The 22,425-nt window shown below is 50.0% G+C and overlaps 1 protein-coding gene across 1 annotated transcript; it reads right to left on the bottom strand.

Annotated features, from left to right (window-relative positions):
- Positions 1-869: 869 nt before the first annotated feature.
- Positions 870-21,241, bottom strand: Rab43 (RAB43, member RAS oncogene family). Its single transcript, XM_051154863.1, has 3 exons — positions 20,958-21,241; positions 3,565-3,748; positions 870-1,195 (listed from the first exon to the last, which is right to left on the bottom strand). The coding sequence occupies exons 1-3, from the start codon at positions 21,153-21,155 to the stop codon at positions 945-947; spliced, it is 633 nt and encodes a 210-aa protein (XP_051010820.1). The 5' UTR covers positions 21,156-21,241; the 3' UTR covers positions 870-944.
- Positions 21,242-22,425: the final 1,184 nt, after the last annotated feature.

A 22,425-nucleotide genomic window follows, 5' to 3' on the forward strand; every position in this document is an offset into this window, starting at 1 on the left:
CCAGGACCACGGGGACCTAGAAGCTCTGGACTTAATTTCTCCACATGGGGAGAGGCTGTCATCCTCAGGGCCCTTTACCCTAGCCTCTGGGACACAACAGAAGCTCCCCGGGCCTGGCATGTGCTCTGAGCTGCCTGTGCAAACTGCTTCTTACTCCTTAAACCTTCACTTTCTTATCTCACTCCTCAACTACACGGGCAGATTAGCCGCTTTTGCAACCTGATTGGCAACATTTTGGGCTATTAGCCTGCAGACAGCGCCCCCACTGGCCCTACGCTTGTGTCAGGGAAAATGAGAAGCTACATGGAAAAGCAGAAAAACTTGAGAGGTCTTGGTAAGGCAGCAAGCCAGGCCCAGGGAGCGAGGAGCTCCAAGCTAGCAGTGAGGGAGGGCACCACTTCCACCCGATGAGCTCAGGCTTCCCAAGGACAAGACTTCGGCACCAGTCCATGGGCCTAACTGATGTGCTTTTTACAGTCTGGTTAGAGGCCGGAGAATGACCCGGAAGAACCTGGGGTACCAGCCACATCCCTGGAGAGCAGCAACCTGCTGCACAGCTGCAGCAGTCAAGGCAGGAGAAGGTCAAAACCAGCACGAGGGGGGCTGGGCAGCACAGCCAGCCCATTTCCCATCATAGTCTATGCTGGAAGGCTCAGGCTTGTCCTGGAATGTGAAGAACATGGAGGGAGCAGATGCTGGCTGGCGGCATGGTCCACATCCTGCCCTGGACCAATAGCCTCAGCATCCTGCCCTGGGCTAATAGCCTCAGCACAGGATACCCTGCTTCTGCCTTCCTACCCAGCATCCAGGCCAGGGGTGTGGAATCCCCCTAGAGAAGCCAGTGTGCCCTGGGGGGGGGCTAACTCTGAAGGGTAGGGCTTGACTGGCCGAAGCTGGTGGAGGTGGAAGAGGTCTCGGCCTGCCTGCCCTGCCCCCCACCCCAGTCAGCACCCACAGCCCCAGTTCTCTGCAATGTCCTTGCTGTCCAGCTGGATGTGGTCGGTGCTCTTCTCACTGAACATGGGGCCTCCATGCCTCATGATGAGTTCAGTGGCCACTCTGGTGAAGGCCTCCTCCACATTGCTGGAGTCCTTGGCAGAGGTCTCGATGGCACACAGGATGTCATAGTGCTCGGCCAGGCTCTGTGCTTCCGACAGCGGGACTTCCCGGAGATCGGCAAGGTCTGACTTGTTCCCTGTGGAGAAAGGTCAAGCAGAGCCTGGTAAGACCCACAGGTGCCAGACCTGCACTGTCCTAACCAGCAAAGCCACACCAAGGGCCCCCAAACATGGCCTCCTCCACCAGCTCCGGGTAAACACCGCTGGGTGTGGTGACCGACTCTTCTTTAAATAGTCCTTTTTATCTTAACCTTTAAAAAAAAATGTTATGTGTGTGGCTGTTTTGCATGTGTGTATGTCTGTAAACCACATGTATGCCTGGCAGCCCCACAGACCACAAGATGTCTTATCCCCTAGAACTGGAGTTATAAATGGTCTGAGCCAAAATGTAGATGCTGGGAAAACTCAGGTCATGAGAGACAGCTCAAAACCACTGGGCATCTCTCTAGCTCCTATTTATTTATTTATTTATTTATTTATTTATTTATTTATTTATTTGACAGGTATAGCTGTGGCTGGACTAGAACTTGATATGCAGACCAGCCTTGAGCTCAAAGATCTGCTATCTGCTTGCCTCTGCCTCCTGAATGCTGGGATTAAGGGTGAACACCACCACACTCATTTGAACCATTTTTAGATTATTTATTTTTTTTGTTTTTTCAAGACAGGGTTTTTCTGTGTAGCCTTGGCCATCCTGGACTTAATTTATATACCAGAGATCTGCCTGTCTCTTGCCTCCCAGAGTGCTGGGATTGCAGGTGTGCACCACCAGGCCCTGCTTATTTGAATCATTTTTAAAAAGAGTTCTCAGCCAGGGTGGTGGTGGCATGCACCCTTAATCCCAGCACTCATGATTAAAGAGGCAGGTGGATCTCTGAGTTTGGGGCCAAACTGGTTTACAAAGCAAGTTCCAGGACATCCAGAGTTACACAGAGAAACCTTGTCTTGAAAAACATTAAATAAATAAATGGAGTTCTTATTAGGTTGTCCAAACTAGACTTGAACTTGTTGATTAAAGCAATCCTCCTGCCTCTTAGCTTCTTGAGAGGTGGGACAGGTGTAGCCACCAAGTCAGGCTGCCTTTTTTTTTTTTTTTCCTTTTAAAAAACTCTTTATTCTCAGCTGGCTGTAATGAAAGTTTTGGTTTCTTTAAAAGCTCAGTTATGTTATGCAAACATATTTTTGTTTTAATCTCAAGTGTGGGATTTTAGTTTGGGCTCTCGTTTCTACACAGCTGATAATTGCAGGGTGTGGTCTTTGCCAGCTGATGATGGCCTGTCTCCTGGCACAGACAGGGGTGTGGTCTTTGCCAGCTGCAGTTAGTTTAATTCTGGGGACTCTGAAGGGTATAAATATGAGAGCTCAGAGAAAGATAGTGTGTGTCGAGCCAGGCGTGGTGGTGCACTCCTTTAATCCCAGAACTCGGTACACAGAGGCGGGGGATTGCTGTTGAGTTCAAGGCCAGCCTGGTCTACAAAGCGAGTCCAGGATAGTCAAGGATACACAGAGAAACCCTGTCTCAAAAAACAAAACAAAAAACAAAAAACAAAACCAAAAAAAGCATCAACAGTTGACTCAGTGATTTGAGGTGCTTGCTGTTAAGCTAAGTAATTCGACTCAATCCCCAGGACCTGCACAGTGGAAGGAGAAAACAGAATGTAAATTGTCCTTTGTCCTCCACACACAGGTTTTGGCATGTGTATACCCATATACACATACTAGACAGACAGACAGACGTAGTAAGTAGACAGGCAGGCAGATAGATAGATAAACAGATAAGATTTTTTAAATGTTTAAACTTCTTATTCTAGGCCAGCAAGATGGCTCAGCAGGTGAAGACACTTGTTGCCAAGTTAAGTGGTTTGAGTTTAGCTCCCAAGACCCACTTAGTAAAAGGAAAGAACTGACTCTTAACAGCTGTCCTCTGATTTCTACATGTGACAGCAGTGCATCCATGTGTGCATCCATACGTGTTCACAGACAGACAGACACACACACACAATGTAATTTTAAAATGAAAAAAAAAAAGTTCTTACTCTATGGCCTCTCTCAGTTTTTCATTTTATTGCTTTCCCGCCCCCCCCCCCCCGCACTGCTGAGGATGAAATCTATAGCCCCATGCACACTAGCCAAGTGCTCAACCACAAGGCAGTAAACCAGCCACATTGCTTCCTGCAGTGCTGTCTGCAAATGCCATGCCTTAGAGCTGGACGGTCTGGCACAAAGGGGCTGCCAAGCGAACTCCTGCACCTCTTGTCTTGTAATCTCAACTCTGGATCTAACTTTGACGCTGAAAAGAGGAATCAGGACTCGCAAACTATTGCTTCAATTTCTGGCTCCTTTCCTGGTCAAGCTCAGCCCTTCCCTGGGCAGGCTTGCCCTGTACTGGGAAAGAAAAAAGAGGAAGGCACAGAGGAGGCTTGTTCTTGGCCCCTCCCTAGCTCACCAATCAACAGCTGCACGATGTTGGAGCCTGCATACTTCCTCACGTCCTCAATCCAGTGAGGCACTGATAAGAAGGTGCTCCGCTTGGTGATGTCATATGCAAGGATGGCCCCATTGGCACTGCGGTAGTAGCTCTGGGTGATGGTTCGGAACCGCTCCTGGCCAGCCGTGTCCCAAATCTGTAGCTGAAGAAAGGGATCGAACCGTCAGACACATGTCAAAGGGACAGGAAGGGCAGCCCACAGACCCATGCCCACAGTGGGTCCACTGGCCTAAAGGCAGATCACAGAAAGTCCTCTGTGAGCCTTAGAAAGCAACTCAGGGCTGAAGAGGTGGCTCAGAGGCTGAGTGGCTGCTGTGCAATGCAAAGGACCAGAGTCTGGATCCCAGCACCACACAGCAAAGCAGCCACCCCACACACATCTGTAACCTCAGCTCCAAGTGTGGCAGAGACAGGGTCACTGACGCTTGCTGGCTTCTAGCTTAGTCAAGAAAACTTTAGCCTCAGGTTCAGGGAGAGACCCTGCCACAAAAGGAGTAGATGGGAAGTGACAGGAGGACACCCAACTCTCTCTTCTGGCCTCTGGATGTACACACACAAAAATAAAATAAGAGCTGGGCGTGGTGGCGCATGCCTGTAATTCCGGCACTCAGGAGGCATAGGCAAGTGGATCTCTGTGAGTTCGAGGCTAGCCTGGTCTACAAAGTGAGTCCAGGACAGCCAAGGCTACACAGAGAAACCCTCTCTCGAAAGAAAGAAAGAAAGAAAGAAAGAGAGAGAAAGAGAAAGAAAGAAAGAAAAGAAAGAAAGAAAAAGAGAGAAAGAGAAAGAAAAGAGAAGAAAAAGATAGAAAAGAAAGCAACTCAGAGATCCAGTGTGAGGAAGAAGAGGGACTGGGTTGGAGGAAAGCAGCTGGCCTCACAGCTTTAGGGTCCCTCATGACAAGAGGCATTTCTGACTAGAGTCCTTCATGGACAAGCTATCCTCTTAACCCTGACTGCAGCTGCAGATGAGGACCACTGGAGTGAGGAACTGGCTCCCAGGCTGCAGTGAGGTCTGCATTTGGGTCTTCTGCAAGCTCCCCGGGTCCTGGCTGTACAATATTGGGTCTAATGATACCACAGTTGGTGGTGAGGAGGCTGGACTGGGGCATGGGTGCCTGCTGATTCACCTTGGCCAAAGCAATGGGGCGTAGGGTCTTTCACCACCATTTATTTCTTCATTTGACAAAGGTCAGTGGCCTATGGGAGGCCTCCTGCTGGGCATGGGCAGTGGAGAGGGAGTGTGGACATGTGATGAAAGAATTATGGGCCAAGAAATCTCAACGTGTGATAAAAGACACTGACTTAAAAATCCAAGGAGATCAACAAATCCCAAGAAGAAGAAACAGATTTGTAGTCTAGAGCCGAACTGATGGGGGAAAAACAAAAGCAATTAAATCTACGCTTCCTGAGTTACTAGGTCACAGTAGCAAAGGCTTTTGTCCTGCATGATCACTTCCTTTATTTAAAAAAAATGTATTTATTTATTATGTATACAGTGTTCTGCCTGCCTGTGTTTCTGGACACCAGATCTCATTACAAGTAGTTGTGAGCCACCAAGTGGTCGCTGGGAATTGAACTCAGGACCTTTGGAAGAGCAGCCAGTGCTCTTAACCTCTGAGCCATCTCTCCAGCCCAATCACTTCCTTTTTTATTCTAATGAACTCTCACTCATCACCTCCACAGAGTAGTCCCATCTACTCCCTCACCCCAATTTCTTTTTCTTTCTTTCTTTTTGGACAGTGTTGGGAACTTGGGATCCAACACATGCTAACAAGAATTCTATCGATGAGCTTTAGCCCAGCTCAGACCCAACTCAATCCTCTTCACAATACTTCACTGCCTGACATAACCTACACACACACACACACACACACACTCAGACACACACACACTCACACACTCAGACACACACACACTCACACACTCAGACACAGACACACATACTCAAGACACGCACACACACTCAGACACAGACAGACACACAAACTCAAACACACAGACACAGACGTACACACACTCTTCATGTGAGCTCCATAAAGACAGGCCTGTGTCTATCTGGTTCTCTTCTCTCTCCTCAGCCCCCAGCACAGTGCCTAGCATAAGATGTTCACAGTGCCTAGCATAAGACGTTGTTCAGTACCAATCAACACTGGAGGAACGGGCGCTGTTTCTGTCCCAGGAGCCTGGCCTGGAATCAGACCAAAGCCCCAGTTCCTGACAGCCGACTGTGGGTCAATTTGAGCGTTATGAAAGCTGAGCGCCTTTTTCACTGCACAGAGGACAGAAATCAGCCTCAAGCTGCCAAGAACACCTACCGCATTGACACCACACCAGTCCCTGCTGCTGCACTCACAGGAGGGCCCAGCAGGGCTTGGTTCTGCACTCTCTCACCTGGCACACCTGCTTCTCAGGCCTTCCCAGCCCACACCTGGCCTTTAGGAGGGCTTCTCCAGGCCATGGCTACCTGGAGTTGTGTCCCTGAGCAGGGACCAGAGCACTTCTGAGTCCAGTGAGGACAAAAATGGGCTCCCAGAGCACACATGCTCAGAACAACACGCTGCCCTCCTTGGCCACCAAGCAAGGTGGGGCGGGTGAGTTTCTCTCCCTTCTCTGACCCTGTAACAGGAAGCCTGGAATCCCTCGGTGGGGGTGGGGCTCCCTTCCGTCCCACACTCAATGACCCCCCAGCTATGCTGGCCCACAAGTCTCCACAAGCTCGCCATGAAGCAATACTGTCCGCACCATCGGGTCCTACCTTAGCATTCAGACTCTCCTATGCATCCTTTATCACCCTAGGGCAGCTCTCCCTGGTACTTGGTCTCCAGCCCTAAGCTAAAGGAACTCTTGTTCCCTTGGTGCTCCTGCCTCTCTAACAGCCCGTACCATAGGAAGTATTATCTATTTTACTCAAGTATCCAACAAGAGGGCTTTAGGAGCTAGGCAGGGCGCAGGAGATACAGCAACACACACACACACAGACACACAGAGACACACACACACACACACACACACACACACACACACACACACACACACGACGAGACCGCAAGCTGCTTTCCAGGGATTCGTGGCTCACTGAATTAAGTCACATGGCTGCAGTAAATCAACCCTGTTTTCTAGGTTAAAAACATCACTGGAAGTTCAGTTCCAAGACATGCGTCCTGTCCTGTCCCTCCCAATGGAAGAGGAGTCTGTCCTGAGTAAACAGACAGTGGAAAGTTTCAGGCTTCTTCGCCTTAGAAGAAAACCTTGGAAAAGTTAGTTCTCAGGGCAAAAACTGAGATGGTCAGACTGACCCAAATACAAGTTCCTGAGCTATTTTTTATGATGTCTTGGGACATGAGTCAAACCAGGAGGTAGTGCTTGAGGGCTCCTCCTCCAACCAGCCTCCGCGGCCTGTGCTCTGTCCTCTAGGGAAGAACTTAGCTGCAGGTTCTCCAGTGCTGCAAAGCCCCCAGTGTGCTGTACGAATGAGAGGCGGAAGCCACATTCAAGGGAAGTGCAGTAGGTGGGCAGGGCCACTCTGCTGTCTAGCTGGGGTCTTGCTCTCTTAATAAGAATTGTGAGTAGGTGATGAAAGGTCTCCCAGAGCTGGCCATCTCCACCCCACCCCACCCCAGTGCCCCTGGGATGGACCAGCAGCCCTACAGCTCAAGCTCCAGGCTTTAGTAGCCAAAGGCTTCTGTCTCTGGGTCCTGAGGCTGGAGGCTCACTGCTCTTGTTTTTGTTATTGTTGTTTGTTTGTTTGTTTTTGTTTTTGTTTTCTGAGACAGGGTTTCTCTGTGTAGCTTTGGCTGTCCTGGACTTGCTTTGTACACCAGGCTGGCCTCGAACTCACAGCAATCTGCCTGCCTCTGCCTCCCCAGTGCTGGGATTAAAGGCGTGCGCCATCATGTCTGGCTTGCCCTTGCTTTTTAATCAGCAGTGGCCCCTTGGCAGCTACTGTGGTCCTCAGTCTCCCACAGCTTGCACTATGCTCCTTCATGAACCTCAATATTGGGGGCCTTAGCGCCGACAGTGGTTGGCGTCGCAGCTCTCAGGCCTAATGTGTCTAGGGCCCCTGGCCCATCCGTAAGACTTGGCAGCTCCTTGGAACTCTTCAAGCAACTGGAGCTAGCCGTTTCTCATCTCTGGTTCTTGAAAGCCTCTATTTCTTCACCTTTGGCCCCCTGGCCCCGCTGTCTGCCCCTCTATTCCCGTGTTTCTGTCCCGGCTGTTCTCAGGAACTCTTCAGCCGCCCTGTTATTGCTATTGCTGTTCTACTGCCACAGCTTCTGGTTCTTTCCTCGTGTCTCTGTGTTACCATGTCAGCCCACTTTACTAATAATAGTGATGAAAAGTAGGTAAGGAAAGAGCCTTCAGGAGAAGCCTTTCATTTGATCTAATGTTGCAACCCCACGGTTCAGTACAAGAGTGTAAACATGAACTGAACTGACTTCTTAAATGGCCAGAAAGGTGCTGTGCTGTGCTGTGCTGTGCCAAGGGTATCTGCACTATCGCTGTGTCCTTAAACAAATCAAGGACCATATTTGCCTCAATCACAGGTTTTCTGCTAAGCCAGAGAAATGTGTGCCCCCCCCCCGCCTCGGCCCTCCCCCTGCCCCCCTCCACCCCCTACCCCCACCCCCGCCACACACTTCTGTCCTGAGGGGAAACAGCTGCTGGAGTTTACCAAGTTGGTGTAGCTTCCTCATGGAATCCATGGAGTGTTCAAATTAGCAAGGGAGCCATGAGGCCAATCAGAGCCCACTGCTTGGCTGATAATCCCCTGCTCAAGGCAGCCAGGGTACCAGGAAAAGTTTAATAGCTGTCAAACCATGTTGGGCCCCATGGTGGCCTAAAAAGGTACGGCCCCCATACACGCGTGTGTTTGGATGCCTGACCCATAGGAAGTGGCACTATTAAGGAGGTTTGCCTTTGTTGAGTAGGTGTGGCCTTGTTGAAGGAAGTGTGTCACTTTGGTGGCAGGCTTTGGGGTCTCATATGCTCAAGCTATGCCCCATGTGAAGCATAGTATCCTGCTGCCTGAGGATCCAGATGCAGAACTCTCAGCTCCTTCTCCAGCACCACGCCTGCCTGCACGCTGCTGCCACGCTGCCCACCATGACGATAATGGATTAAACCTCTGAAACTCTCAGCAAGCCCCAAATTAATGTTTTCCTTTATAAGAGTTGCTGTGGTCATGGTGTCTCTTCACAGCAACAGAAACCCTAAGACATCCCCTAGATCTTAACTTACTTAAAGGAAAAATAAACATTATAAAAGGGTGCTAATAATAAAGGCCTGTTGTTACCACTGCTAGTGTTAACTGCATTGAACAGTGTTTAACTCTAACCCAGTGCCCAGAGGCAAGTCTTGATCTGACAGAATATGTGAGGATAAGAAAAGTGAAAACACACCGGCCTGAGGACATCTGCGGGAGGCCATATCAGAGGGATGGCGCCAGCCCCTGCATCCACAACTCCTCCTGCTCCCCCAACATAGCCAAGACACAGCATCAAACAGCACTTCAGTTCCTTGTAGTAGCGTGGCTCCTGCATGGAAGTTCCTTAACGACTAAGGGCAGCCGTGTCTGCAGGTGTCCTCATCACACTTTGGACAGCATCTGCCCATCTCACAGCTGTGCTAAGAGAATGGTCCATGGTGCCTTGTATCCAGATAGGCAGAACTCAGCAGGGTGCCCACAGCTGCTGGCATTCCCTATCTAACTAAAATAATAAAAAGACCAATCTTTTTTTGAGACAGGACCTCACATAATCAGGCTGGCCTCGAACTCTCTGTGTAGCCAAAAGGGACCTTGAGCTCTGACCCTCCCATCTCCGTCTTCTGAGTCTCAGGAGCACAGGCATATGCCGCCATTCCTAGTTCTATTCAGGGCAGGGGATAGAACCTATGGCATGTGGGGCAAACACTGTACCAACTAAGCTGCATACCCAGCTTCAATATCACACTGTACATCTCCAGTCCCAGGCCAGAGGCTGTGGCACTGGAACTCCGAGCCCTAGCCCTTCACTGTCTACAAGGCTCCTCAATGAGTTACATCCTCCGCCGGCCCCCCACGTCCCATCCCGTCCCTTCCCTTGCACCCCCCCCACCTCCCTCCAAGAATCGAAGTCTTGCCTGAATGTTCTCGATGTGCTTACGTTTGGCAAACAAGTCCTACCTCAGTTGTTCATAAAGGGCTGAGTGTTCCCATCAACCTCTTCTTCCCTTTCTGGAAGCTCAGGCCGCCCACCTACTACTATCCATGAGGCCACAGCACCAAGGAGAGCCTGGAGCACAAGGGTCCTTCCCAGGGACCTGACTCGGTGCAGATGGGCACCAGGGGACCAGGACAGCACCCAGTGAAGCTCTTCGTGTGATTGTGTCTGTCAGGAGAGCCTTTAGTGACATTCTTAGAGGCCACAAGTTATGCCCTCAGGGGCCCTCAGAGCGCCCCCAGTTAAATCTCTAAACTCAAGCTCTCTCTATCACCAGGTAAGGTGACTCTGTCTTGTTTCTTTTCTTTTTTTAAGTGGGGGAGGGGAGGGGTTAAGCTAGGACCTTAGGCTTGCTTAGCAAGTTGCTCTACCCCAGAGCTGCACTCCCAGTCGGCCAGGCCTTCTTGTTTTGCCAGACTTCCTCAGTCAAATGCACCACCCCACAGGCTCCGCTCCTCCCCACCCTCCCTGTGCCCCGCTACTTCGGTAAAGAGAAAGTAGCTGGGATCTCAACTCGGTCTTGGGTGCTTCTGTCCTGCTCCACACCAGCCTGCAGGACACAGCGCTGGGGCAGCCTCCCTGCTCTCTCAGACAAAACTGAACACTGTTTCCTGCTGCCCTCAGCACACGGTGGACGCGATGCCGGCGGGATCAGGCTGACCTGGGAGCAATCCATAGCCTCATCTCTCCCCACTCCCAAGCTGTAGCCCACGCTGCTTAGTGTGTTTCTATGGTCCGGCATGCATACAGCCGTGGCATCTGAAGCACCTTCTGTCCCCTGCCTCCTCAGTAACACTCCTCCATTATCAGTGCCTCCCGCAACCCTTTTGTCGCCATGACACCTGGACAAGGTGGACTGCGGCATCCTCCAGGCTTGTCCAAGCGTGCAATGTACACCCGTGCCTGTCCACGGCAGCCATAGCCACCACAGGGCCCTGCGCTATAGTAGCTATCTGTACTATCAACACAGTTGCCCTGCCTGCACCAGGTGTGTCTGCTGCATGGCTCAGAATCTCCAGCCACCACAGTGACAGCATCGGGTGCTATCCGAGATGAGGCCTGAAGAACAGGGGCCACACCATCTCCTGTACCTTTTCCTCTTGGGGACCTGGACCACTGAGAGAGGGCAAACCATGAGCCATGAGCCTGTCAGTTCCAGGAGAATTCTCTCCCTAAGTGGGAGCTGAAGTCCAAACCTCTACTCAACAAGCACAGCGAATCCATGAGCAGGCTCTGTGTGTCCTTCGCCTCCGCTCTTATTTCAGCTGCATGCTGTTCCAGCAATGCTCAGCCTGAAGCCTTAGAAAGACAGCTTTCCCTTCACAGCTTGGAATGGAACCCTGGACCTTGAACAGGCCAAGCACAGACTCTAACAAGTGAGCTACCCCAAGCAAGGCCGTGGCTCTCAACAGAGCCAGGAGCAGCCTCAGAAAGGCAGAGTTGCGAGTTTGCCCTGACACTTCAATAACAAAATTATTTTTCTTGTTTTTCTTTTTTCTTTATTTTTTGGGTTTTTTTTTTTGTGGGGGGTGGGGGGCTCGAGACAGGGTTTCTCTATGTAGCCTTGGCTGTCCTGGACTCCCTTTGTAAACCACAGTGATCTGCCTGCCTTTGCCTCCTGAGTGCTAGGATTAAAGGTGTGTGCCACCACATCGGGCTATAAAAGTATTTTTCTGTGTGATGTATTCTACATAATTCACAGAATTTCTGTGTACTTCCTAAATTTTTTATTTTTCTACATATTTTACCAAAATACAAACGTAGCAAATATTAGCAAGTAAGAGCTACCAAACTGATATTTATCCTGACAACTGTAACTTATTTTTTGGTCATAAAATTAGGATGATGATGAAGAAGAAGAAGAAGAAGAAGAAGAAGAAGAAGAAGAAGAAGAAGAAGAAGAAGAAGAAGAAGAAGAAGAATCAGCTTCTCATTGAAACATACTAAAAGTAACTCTAACTGCAAAAAAATATAGTGTTTGGAATTGAGGTCAGAGGTAGACTGCTTGCACAGCGTACGTGGAGCCCTATGTTCAATTCCCAGCATTGCAAAGCTAAGTTTTAAAGAAGGAACTTGGGAGCTGGTGGAGGAGCTTCTGTTAGGCCTTCTGTTCGATCCCCACCACCAACAACTCATCCGGCTTCTGCACTCCCCGCCACAGCAATGGCAATCAAGCAGTTGTCTGGTGTGAAATGACAAGGCTTCAGCAAACTGCAGCCAGGGACTGACCTCCCCTCACAGTTACAGCTTGGTGGCCAGCCTGTGGCACTAACAGCAGGTGGGTGCCCAGCCCGTGGCACTAACAGTAGTTGGGTGGCCAACCCGTGGCACTAACAGTAGATGGTAGAACTTTAGAGAGTAGAACCTGGTAAGAGGAAATTGGCTCCTTGGGGACATGATTTTTTAAAATAATTTATTTATTTTTATTTTATGTACATTGGTGCTTTGCCTGCACGTCTGTATGAGGGTGTCAGAAACCATGGAATCGGAATTACAGTTTTGAGCTGCCATGTCCTCAGGAAGAACAGCCAGTGCTCTTAACTATTGAGCCATCTCTCCAGCCCTGGGGACAGGAGTTTGAAAAGATACTAAGATATCTCTCTCTCTCTCTCTTTTTTAAAGATCTATTTATTTATTATGTATCCAGTGTTCTGCCTGCATGTACACCTGCACACCAGAAGAGGGCACCAGATCTCATTATAGATGGTTGTGAGCCACCATGTGGTTGCTGGGAATTGAACTCAGGACCTTTGGAAGAGCAGCCAGTGCTCTTAACCTCTGAGCCATCGCTCCAGCCCCTTGCTCTCTTTTTTTCAAGTCTTCCTCAGCTACGCGCTCCCATGATGTATTCTGTTACCAGCCCAAAGCAGCCAAGGAAAATACCCAGAAGCTTCTAAAACTGTGACCTACAATAAGCCATTTATTTATTTATCTTTAATTAATTTACTTATTTGTTATTCTGTTACAGCAATGAAAACTAATCCATACCTGCTGGCTGGAGGCTAAACCTTGGTCTCTCAAGTCAAGGTGTACTTAGTCCCCTTAAAAAGCTACTACTTCAAAAATTAAAATGGGCTGGAGGAGTGACGCAGTGTTAAGAGCACTTGCTACTCTTTCAGAGGACCAGGTTCAACTCCCTGCACCTGCTCTGCTGCTCACAATTGTCTGTAACTCCAGTTCCAGGGATATCAGACAAGCACATGGTATACATACATTCAGGTCAACATTTACACACATAAAATAAAATGAATAAATTTTTTTTTAAATGTAAAAAAAAAAAAGGCATAGTAGAACATGCCTTTAATCCCACTGAAGAGGCAGAGGCAGGTAGATCTCTGTGAGTTCAAAGCCAGCCTGGTGTACACTGCAAATTCCAAAATAGTCAAAATTATATAATAGAGAGACCCTGTCTCAAAAAAAGAAAGAAAAAAAGAAAAGAAAGAAAAAAAATATGAGACACATTCAGTAAAAGCCTGACACAGGGCACCATGTCAGAACTGTCCTCTGGACCTGGGTGTGCCCTCTAACCTAAAGTGAACCAGCTGGCTATTTTTTACTTTTTACAGTGCTGGGAACGGAACATAGGGCGGGCATGCTGGGCAGGCAAACACTCCAGCAACGAGCTATTACCCTTACAACTGGTTTTGTTTGTTTGGTGGGTTGTTTGGTTTCTTGTTTTACTACATTTTACTTATTTTTGTGTGCAGGAAAGGGACGTGCACGTGGAGGGCAGAGGGCAGCTCTCCTCCCAACGTGCGGACCCCAGAGATCAAACACAGGTCGTCAGGCTTGGCAGCAAGCACCTTTCACCACTGAGCCGTCTCACGGACACCCATTAGTTGGTTTTTGAGACAAGGTCTCACTAATTTGCCCAGGCCAACTTTGAACATGTAACCCTCTTGCCTGAGGCTGTGAGAAGTTGACATTACAGGCTTGGGCAATCAGACCCGATAAACATCAGTACTTAGGTTTTTCCCTGTGTTCATGAGCAAAGTGATGCCATCCCATGTGGAATGTGAAGCCAGATACAGTGACCCATGCCTTTAATCCCAGCTACCCAGGGGCTGAAGCAGGACAAGCCCTGGAACCCAGGAGTACCAGCCCATGCTAGTTAACATGGATCCTATCTCAAAAATAAAGATGAAAGTGGTGGCACAAGCCTTTAATCCCAGCATTCATTAGGCAGAGGCAGGCTGATCACTGTGCACTCCAGACCAGGCCAGTCTACATAGCCAGTGCCAGGCAAGTCAGGGCTACATAATAAGACCCTGTCTCAAAAAATTTATATATATATGAGCAAAAACAAATATGACTGGAAAGTACAGCAATGTGATTGACTCTTTGGCATCACAGCTTAGAACTTAAGTGTTTTGATGGGTGCTGTTCCTCTCAGAGTTGGCTTCTTGAAATGAGAGTTCCAAATGTTCAATCAGCTATGACACTCTACACCCAGAGTTCTTTTTGTAACCTTGTACTTTCTCTTCTGGCAGGTCTGCAGGGGTGGATCTGGTGATTAAAAACAGTCAACAGGCCACTAGGGCCTGCCATTGTGTTAGCAGTTCTTTGGTCCAAAATGAAGTCTGATGCCACCATGATGGCTCACAGCAGCATTTGTAAGGGTGAGACAGGAGGACCACAGCATTGAGGTCAACCTAAGTAAATTCTAGGCCAGCCAGACCTACATAAAAATAATTAAATTAAAATTTTAAAAAAGGGCTGAACATACAGTGCAGTGGTAAAGCATTAGCCTAGCATGTGCTGGATCCTGGGTTCACTCTCCAGTACTGTAAATAAAAGAACCGAGTCTCAAGCATCGCACTGAGGACTGGTTCTTCTTTTTCCACCGAGGTCTCCAAGACAAAGTGGTACAATTGAGGGTGGAAGAAGCGGGTGTGGGCAAGCTTGTAATCCCAGCTCTTAAGATGGGAGGGTTGTTTCAAACCTAAAGCTACCCTGGGCTGTACAGCAAGTACAGGCCAGCCAGGGTTACATAATAAGACCCTGTCTCAAACTATAACAACAAAAAGGAGAAGATATTAAATGAAGCTAATAAGATATTAATGACAAAAGGTCCTTACTCAAGGACTCGAAGCAGGCTAGAGGCGCTTTCTCTACCAGCATTTGGTTGGTGTCTATTGCAATATGAACAAAGTATTTTGTATTCAAACATTAGTCTTGAAGACTACTTTTCTCTCTTGGTCTTAGCGGTCATCTTCAACACTGCCCAATTCATTGAAACAAGTATTTGTTTAGATTAAGCACCTGGTATTACAATGTTGAAGCAATACTGCTAATCACAGTGCACAGTGCAAATGATCTATGACAGCCAGATTTTACTTTATTTTTTTAATTTTTAAATAACACTTCTTTGGGAGTGAGGAGCACCTGCGGGCCACCAAGTGTGGGGGCCAGGGGACACCTTTCAGGAGCTGATCCTTCCCTTCCACCATGTGGGTCCCAGGGACTCGAGTCAGGTCGCCAGCCTTGGCAGTAAGCACCTTTACCCTCGGAGCCACTCACTTGCTGGCCTCCATGACAAGATTTTACACCAATCCCCACCTCCTTCGCTTGCTGGTTTTGTATGCTCGCTGCAGTGGTGGAGGACGTTAAGACTCCAAAACCAGAACAGCTTCTGACCAACAGGCGAAAGGCCAGGCCCTGCCTGGTTCAAGACTTGCCACATCCAGGCTACCTTTGTTTTTCTCATACAGTGGAGACGCCTCCCACAGAGGCTGACTGCAAAGGTCACAGGAAACAATGAGAGAGGCGAGGGGAGACATGCACGCACTAACCGTGTCTCATGCCCCAAGTACCCAGAGAAACCATAACGGAGCCAGGTGTGGTAGCTGACACGGGAAATACTACTTGGGAGGTAGAGATGGAGGACCACAAGTTCAAGGTCACTCTGAGCTGCTGCGGGAGATAGGCAGTTATAAAAACAAAAGGGAAGCGAGAAGAGCAGAGGGAGGCAGGTCAATGACAAGCAGACAGAGAGCCCACACTTCCTGGCTCCTCACGCCACTTCCTCTTGCAGGGACTTACACACCATCACTTCCCATTCTGCTGGCGACCCACTGGAGAAGAATCTGTGAAGGCATCTTAGAAAATGGTAAGTTAGAAGAGGAGCCACCGTTTGCCCAAGGTAACACATGCTAAGCTAAGGGGTTAGCTTGCTTCTGTGCTCCACCCCCAATTCCTACATGAGCACTGCCCAAGGACGGGCAGAATCCTCAGGAGGCAAGGTTTAGTTTACAGTGATGATGGTGGCCACTGGTATCAAGAACAGATTTCATGAAATCACCGTGACCTAGAACGTCTCTTATCTAACAGTCCTTTTACTATTTCTGAGCAGAACCGAATAGTCGTCAGATTGATTTTATCCGAACAGGAAATGCACAGACGCAAAGCCAGATCCTAGCCTGGGAGAGCTGGGAGGACAAACCAAAGTGTTCTGGGTTGGGAGCGGAGCTCAGCAAGGAGCACTTGTGTAGAGTGCCCAGGAGCTCTGGATTCCATCACCAGCACTGAAACACACACACACACACACACTTCTTTTTAACCTCCCTACCCCTACTTTGGAAGTAACAGGAGTACGTATGAAAACAAAGAACATTTATGAGGCCAGGCACAATGAGCTTGAGGCCAGAACAATGCACTGAAAGCCTCGTCCAAAGGCACAGACTCCATGGAGGACAGGTGTGGCGGTGTCTCCACCCAGTGGCCAGGAGGCCTGAGGAAGCCCTGTAAAGGGTTTGTGAAACCCTAACCAGGCTGCCTGTACTTGGGGCCCTGGGTGCCAAGTGATCTGCAAAACCAGGTTTACATAACAGGCCTTTGTGTGCCCACATAAAGGAAGTGAGAGGCAGTGGGAAAGGACTCAGGGTGTGAGCAGAGCTTGGCTGGGGGGCAGCGCAGCAGGGAAGAGTGAGGGAAGAGAAGCAACCTCACCATCCTTAGTCATCTAGAGAGGAAAATAGTAACAAAAGCAACAGTTAAAAAAAACTCTTCTACTTGTTTGCATCATTACGGGTTTTTTGTTTTGTTTTGGTTTGGTTTTGTTTTTTTTTTTTTTTTTTTTTTTTTTTTTTTTTTGCTTTATTTACAATATATTTGGGGGATTAAAAAAGAAATGGGCAGTACTAATTGTTTTCTGCTTATTAGGCTCAGGGTAGCCTCGGGGAGAAAGGAATAACGGAAACTTCCCTGTGTATCCCTTTAAGTCTTTGAAATTTTGTAATTTGAAACCAATATGAATAGATCATCTATTAAAAAAAAAAAAAAAAAAGAAGGCTAGGAAGGGCCAGCAAGATGACTTAGTGAGTGAAGATGCTTGCTGCCAAGCCTGGCGACTGGAGCTCCATCCACAGGACCCACACAGTGGGAGTGAAGAAGGGACTTACACAAGGTGTCCTGTGCCCTCCCGAAGCCTGCTGCTGTAGCACGTCCATGCACGCATGCACACACCCATGCACGCACGAACACACACAATAATAAGAATATACTTAAAAACACAAGCCAGGAAAACGTAAATGTCTCCAAGCATGTCCACAGTCTTTCAACAACTTTCACAAATAGGTCAGGGGTCATTCGTCCCATTTCAGAGCTGAGGAAGCCTGAGGCTCCAAGAAAGGACTCCAGCTGCAAGGACAGGAGTACGGCCCAAGCTAGTAGGCTCTTGGCCTAGTGTTCTTGTTCAGACTCTGCAATCAGACAGACAAGCAGCATTGCGATTCATGTGTCCTGGCTGTACAGTCCTCAGTGCTCCAGTCAAACAAATCCAGGACACCTCAAACGAAGAGGCTTGTGAACCCACACAGCAGCTTATGTGGGCTGAGTGGGTTTGTTTTTTGTTGTTGTTTTTTTTTTAATTCAATGTCTATCTATGACATGTGTGTGTGTTGAACACGCACACATAGACGAAGGTACACACATGCATTTGTGTGGAGGTCAGGGGTCAACTTTCAGGAGTCAGTCCTCACCTTGCACTCTGGGTTCTAAGGTCAAACTCAGGCACCTGGGACTTTTACTTGCTGAGTCATCTAACCAGCCCCTGAGTGGGCCTATCTCAATGTTCTTATTAGCTGATAAAACACTCTGAAATATCCTGGGGCCAGCTCTTATTGAAAATATTTATAAGATTCCTAAGTGTGAGCACTGGCTGTGGTGGTAGGTGCCTGTGGCCCGAGCATTTGGCCCAAGCATTTGGGAAACAGAGGCAAGAAGATCACAAGTTCAAGGGCGTCCTCAGCTACACAATGGGTGTGAGGCCAGGCCAGCCCAGACTATATGAAGCTCTGTCTTTGAAAGAACAAAGAGGAAAAGGAAAAGAAGCCCAGGTGCACACTCTGCTCCCAGAGAGTGTGATGGTTCACTGGGTCCATCACCCTTCAAAACTTTGGGGTCACTTTTCCAGGCACAGAGGGGATCAGAAAGTGACCGCTGTACCCAGAAGCCAGCCCAATCCAGAGTTCAAATCCTGGGCCGGGTGTGGTGGTGCACACCTTTAATCCCAGCACCTGGGAGGCAGAGGCAAGCTGATCACTGTGAGTTCAAGGCCAGCCTGGTCTGCAAAGCAAATCTAGGACAGCCAAGGTTACGCAGAGAAACCCTGTCTTGAATTTTTTAAAAAACCCAATCAAACAAACAAACAAAAAACAGAGTTCAAACCCTGGTTTTGCCCTCTCTTATAGGAGACTGCAGGTAAGCCAGTCACTTTACTTTTCTTGGCTTTGGCTTCCTCTCTATAAATATTAACCAGTAAACAGGCATATAATGAACACATGTGTCTGACACTGGCCAACAGGATCTGGGTGTTTCAGGGCCTTATCTTCAGCAGGAAGAGACAATCCAGGTAATTTCAAGTCTAGGTAAAGTGCTCTAAACACCTAGACAATAGGAGGAAAAGACCTGGGAGGTCACGGGAGGACGCTGTGGGAAAGCTGTACACAGTATGACAAGAAGGGGAAACAGAGCAAAGCTGGTAAGGCAGGAACAAGTTCAGCATGTTTAAAGAAGACGGCTGAAGAGGCTGGAGGCTGAGGCTGGTGAGACACAGGGCAACGGTTGTAAAGGGAAGTGACTATAGAAAAAAAAAGAACTTGATCAGGATCTGTTATTTTCAATTTTCCACTATAGCAGAACTCTCTGAACGAACAAGTAAAACCGAAACAGAGAACGGGATGAGATGGTTTTGCTGTGACGACTGAAACACAGAACTGAATGCAGTGGGTCTTGACCTGTGGGAAGCAAAGCCTCTGCTTTCTTGGCCTTCCCAACTCACTGCAGGGAACTTCCAATCTCAGCAGGGCCCGGGGCGGATGGTGGCCTGCCTCCAAGCTTCCTCAAACTCTTACAAAGCCCAGATCAGGTGGGAGACAGGCTTTACTGGTAGAGCTTGTGTCTAAGTTCAATCCCCCAGCACCAGAGAAAGAACAGCATCGGTAACAGTGCCCTCCAGCCTGTACAACACACCATTAAACAGCTGACTCACAAGAGCTTCTAGAAAGGACAACCAACACAGCTTTGAGGTATTAACACACACACACACACACACACACACACACACACACACACACACAGAGCTCTGCTACTCCCAGGACCACGAGGCTGCCTCCTAGGAGGAAAATCTGGAGTGACCACATTGCGTAACCTAAGCGCAAGTGCACAGTCCACCCAGGGCTGCACTAGGTGACGGGTTATCTCCACAGGTAAACAGGAATACTGCCCCCTCCTTGACCAGTCAGCACAGAGCCACACACACACTGGGCACAGGCCTACAGCTTCCCAAAGGGGAACCGTCCTCCTCATTTTCACACTGTACTTTGCATGTTGACTGCACCCGTAACAGCCCTTCCTCCACCACCTGCTCCAAAGGGATGGTCCAAATCTGCCTTGCATCTGGCCCTTTCCACCTCACGGACACCAAAATATACCGGAAACCCAAAGGACCGTTTAAAAACCTTGCAGGCAAATCTCTAGAGGCACAGTGGTCATTTAAAAAAATAAAAAAATAAAAAAGATTGTTGACTTGCTTTTTTTCTACACGATGGGGACAGGAGAGAGAGGCAACACCCAGGAATTATCCCAACTTTATAGAAACAAAGAGCTGACTTATCCCAGCCAAGGGCAACAGAGAACAGGCCTACAGCCACCCAAATAAGCTGAGCCACAGAGCACCAGGGTCAAGAGACTCCCATCTCCTCCTCTCGGTGTCCCCCCCACCCCCCTGGCTTCAAGTCCTGAAAACACAGGAGAGCCCCCACCCAGTACTTGGTAGAGCTGTTTGGAAAATCCTTGTGAGCTCGAAGCCATGAAAAATGGCAAAGGTTTTCTGTCAGGAAAGTTACTGAGTGCCTCTGTGAGTAGGAACGATGCTGCGTCCTGTCCAGGATGCTACCGGTTTTTGTTGTTGTTTGTTTGTTTGTTTGTTTGTTTTTAGGGCGGGCAGTCACCTAGGTTAAGAAACTGATTTCATTCATCACAAATATTATTTATCAAATCATTGCCAGGACATTGTGGCAACCACATCCTGCTGTTTCTGCTGGGGTCATTGCCAAAGTTTGGTTCTCTCCCCCACCTTCCGGTATCTGTGAAGTTTTCAGTTTCCATCAACCCCTAGTTGGGGAAGCCCCCACCCCCTTACCCCCGACCCCGCGCTGGTCCTAGAGGAGTCGAGTTCCACCACCAAGTCCATATGAGACTGCAGGGAGGCGTGGCCACGGAGGAAATTCTGACAAAAACTTTTGGCCCACCGGTCCTAGCAGCCACTACTTCCTGGTCCCTCCCGGTTGGTCACGGGGATGTCGTTATCTGGCTGAGTGCTCCCCAGAGGGCCACGCAGAGGAGGGTCTGTCCCGGCATGCGCGGCGCTCAGGGAACGGCCCGCAGGTTGCCTTCCACCGCAAGTTATTTTGGAGGAGTCCCCAAGCCGTGGAGGGGTCGGGGGAGTGGACCAGGGGGACAGGATCCCTCCTCCACGCTCTGTCCGCCCACTGTCACCACTCCCAGAACCCAAGTCGGTGCTTTCGGACCTGAACCCAGCCCAGCGCGGACATCAAGGCCCCAAGCCCGTTCCGAAAGAAGGAGAGGCTGAAGGACCAGCCAGGAACCGCCCGCCGGGAGCAAAGCAGCGGGCCGCGCCGCCTCCTACCTTGACCCGCTTGCCCTGGATCTCCAGCGTCTTCATGGTGAAGTCGACGCCGATGGTGCTGCCCTGACGCGCGGAGAAGGCACCGGTCTTGAAGCGCTGCACCACGCACGTCTTGCCCACGCTCGCGTCGCCCACCAACACCAGCTTGAACAGGAAATCGTAGTGCTCGTCCTGATCCCCCGGGCCCGGGCCCGCCATGGCTCCGCCGGAGTCCTGGGACTCGGGAGGGCGGGCGGGGATGGGGTGGGGGGGGAGGACCCGACTTGGGCTTACGACAGCCGCGAGCCGAGGTCTGTGCGCCCCGAGCGAGCGGACCGGACGCCTGGCTACGTGGAGCGGTCGCAAGCACCTGAACGAGCTGCGCGGCGGACCGATCGACGGCCCCGCCCCGCCCGGAGCCCCGTGGACTCGGCTCCGCCCGGGAGCGCACCGCCCGGCCCTCCGCCGAGCTCTCTCCGCCAGCCGTCGGTGCAGCGCCGGCCCAAGGCTACCTCAGGCCTTCTAGTGCGCCGCCTTCAGGGCGGGGCGAGCCTCCCTGCTCTCCAGCACCGCCCATCCCCGGCCGCTCGGCGTCTGGGTCCCGCCCCCAGGACCGCCCAGTCGCCCCCCTCCCGGAACCAAACGCCTCCTACCCTGTCATTTCAGTCGGGACCCCGACGTCTCACCTCCCGACCCTCCCCCGTGCACCAGTCGTACCCTACACCACGGCCAACGCCCCCGACCCTTCTTTCCCTGATCCCGCCCCCAACACCGTTTTCTTTTCTCACTTCTCAGCACTTCTGTAACCCGGGCGTAAGCACCGCCCTGATCCTCCACTCAGCCCTGACCCCGCCCTTAACACCACCTTCCCCGCCCTCATCGTCCCGGAGCCCGCCTTAGCTTGGACCTAGCCCTAGGCACCGCATCCAAGACGGAAATCCGCCCGCACCTCTTCATAGCCTTCATGCTAACACCTCTCTAAATCCTCTCAGGGCAGCCCTCTGCCACTCAGTCTGCCGCGCCACCCCTCCCAAGAAGCCTTTGGCCTCTACTGGTTGACAACTGTTGATCGCTCCCGTTCATCCCTCCCTGACCTCCTGCCCACCTCAGCCGGGACCCACATCCATCCCTCACTGGCCTGCCAGGAGCAGGCAAGAGGCCTCTCTAGGGTAGTTGTGGGACAGGGGACAGCCAGGGCTGACTGTGAAGAAGGGCTCCTGAGGCAGAAACCTCAATGTTTCCACTTCTGAGAATCGAAAGCCCTGGTGACACACAGCAAAGGCAGCTTCCTTTAAGTCAAAAATGAAGACAAGGGGAAATGAAAAAAAAAAATTTTTTTTTTTTAATCCTTGCGGGTAGAATGACCCAGGGTCCCATTTGGAAGAACGATAGGACAGAAAAGGAGGCCAGGTCCCAGGCAAAACAGAAACAAAAACAAAGAAACATCTGCACTTGAGAAGAGGCACAAGGAAAACCTGTGGGCCAACTA

This window comes from Acomys russatus, chromosome 13 (genome assembly GCF_903995435.1).
Source record: "Acomys russatus chromosome 13, mAcoRus1.1, whole genome shotgun sequence".
Lineage (NCBI taxonomy): Eukaryota > Metazoa > Chordata > Mammalia > Rodentia > Muridae > Acomys > Acomys russatus.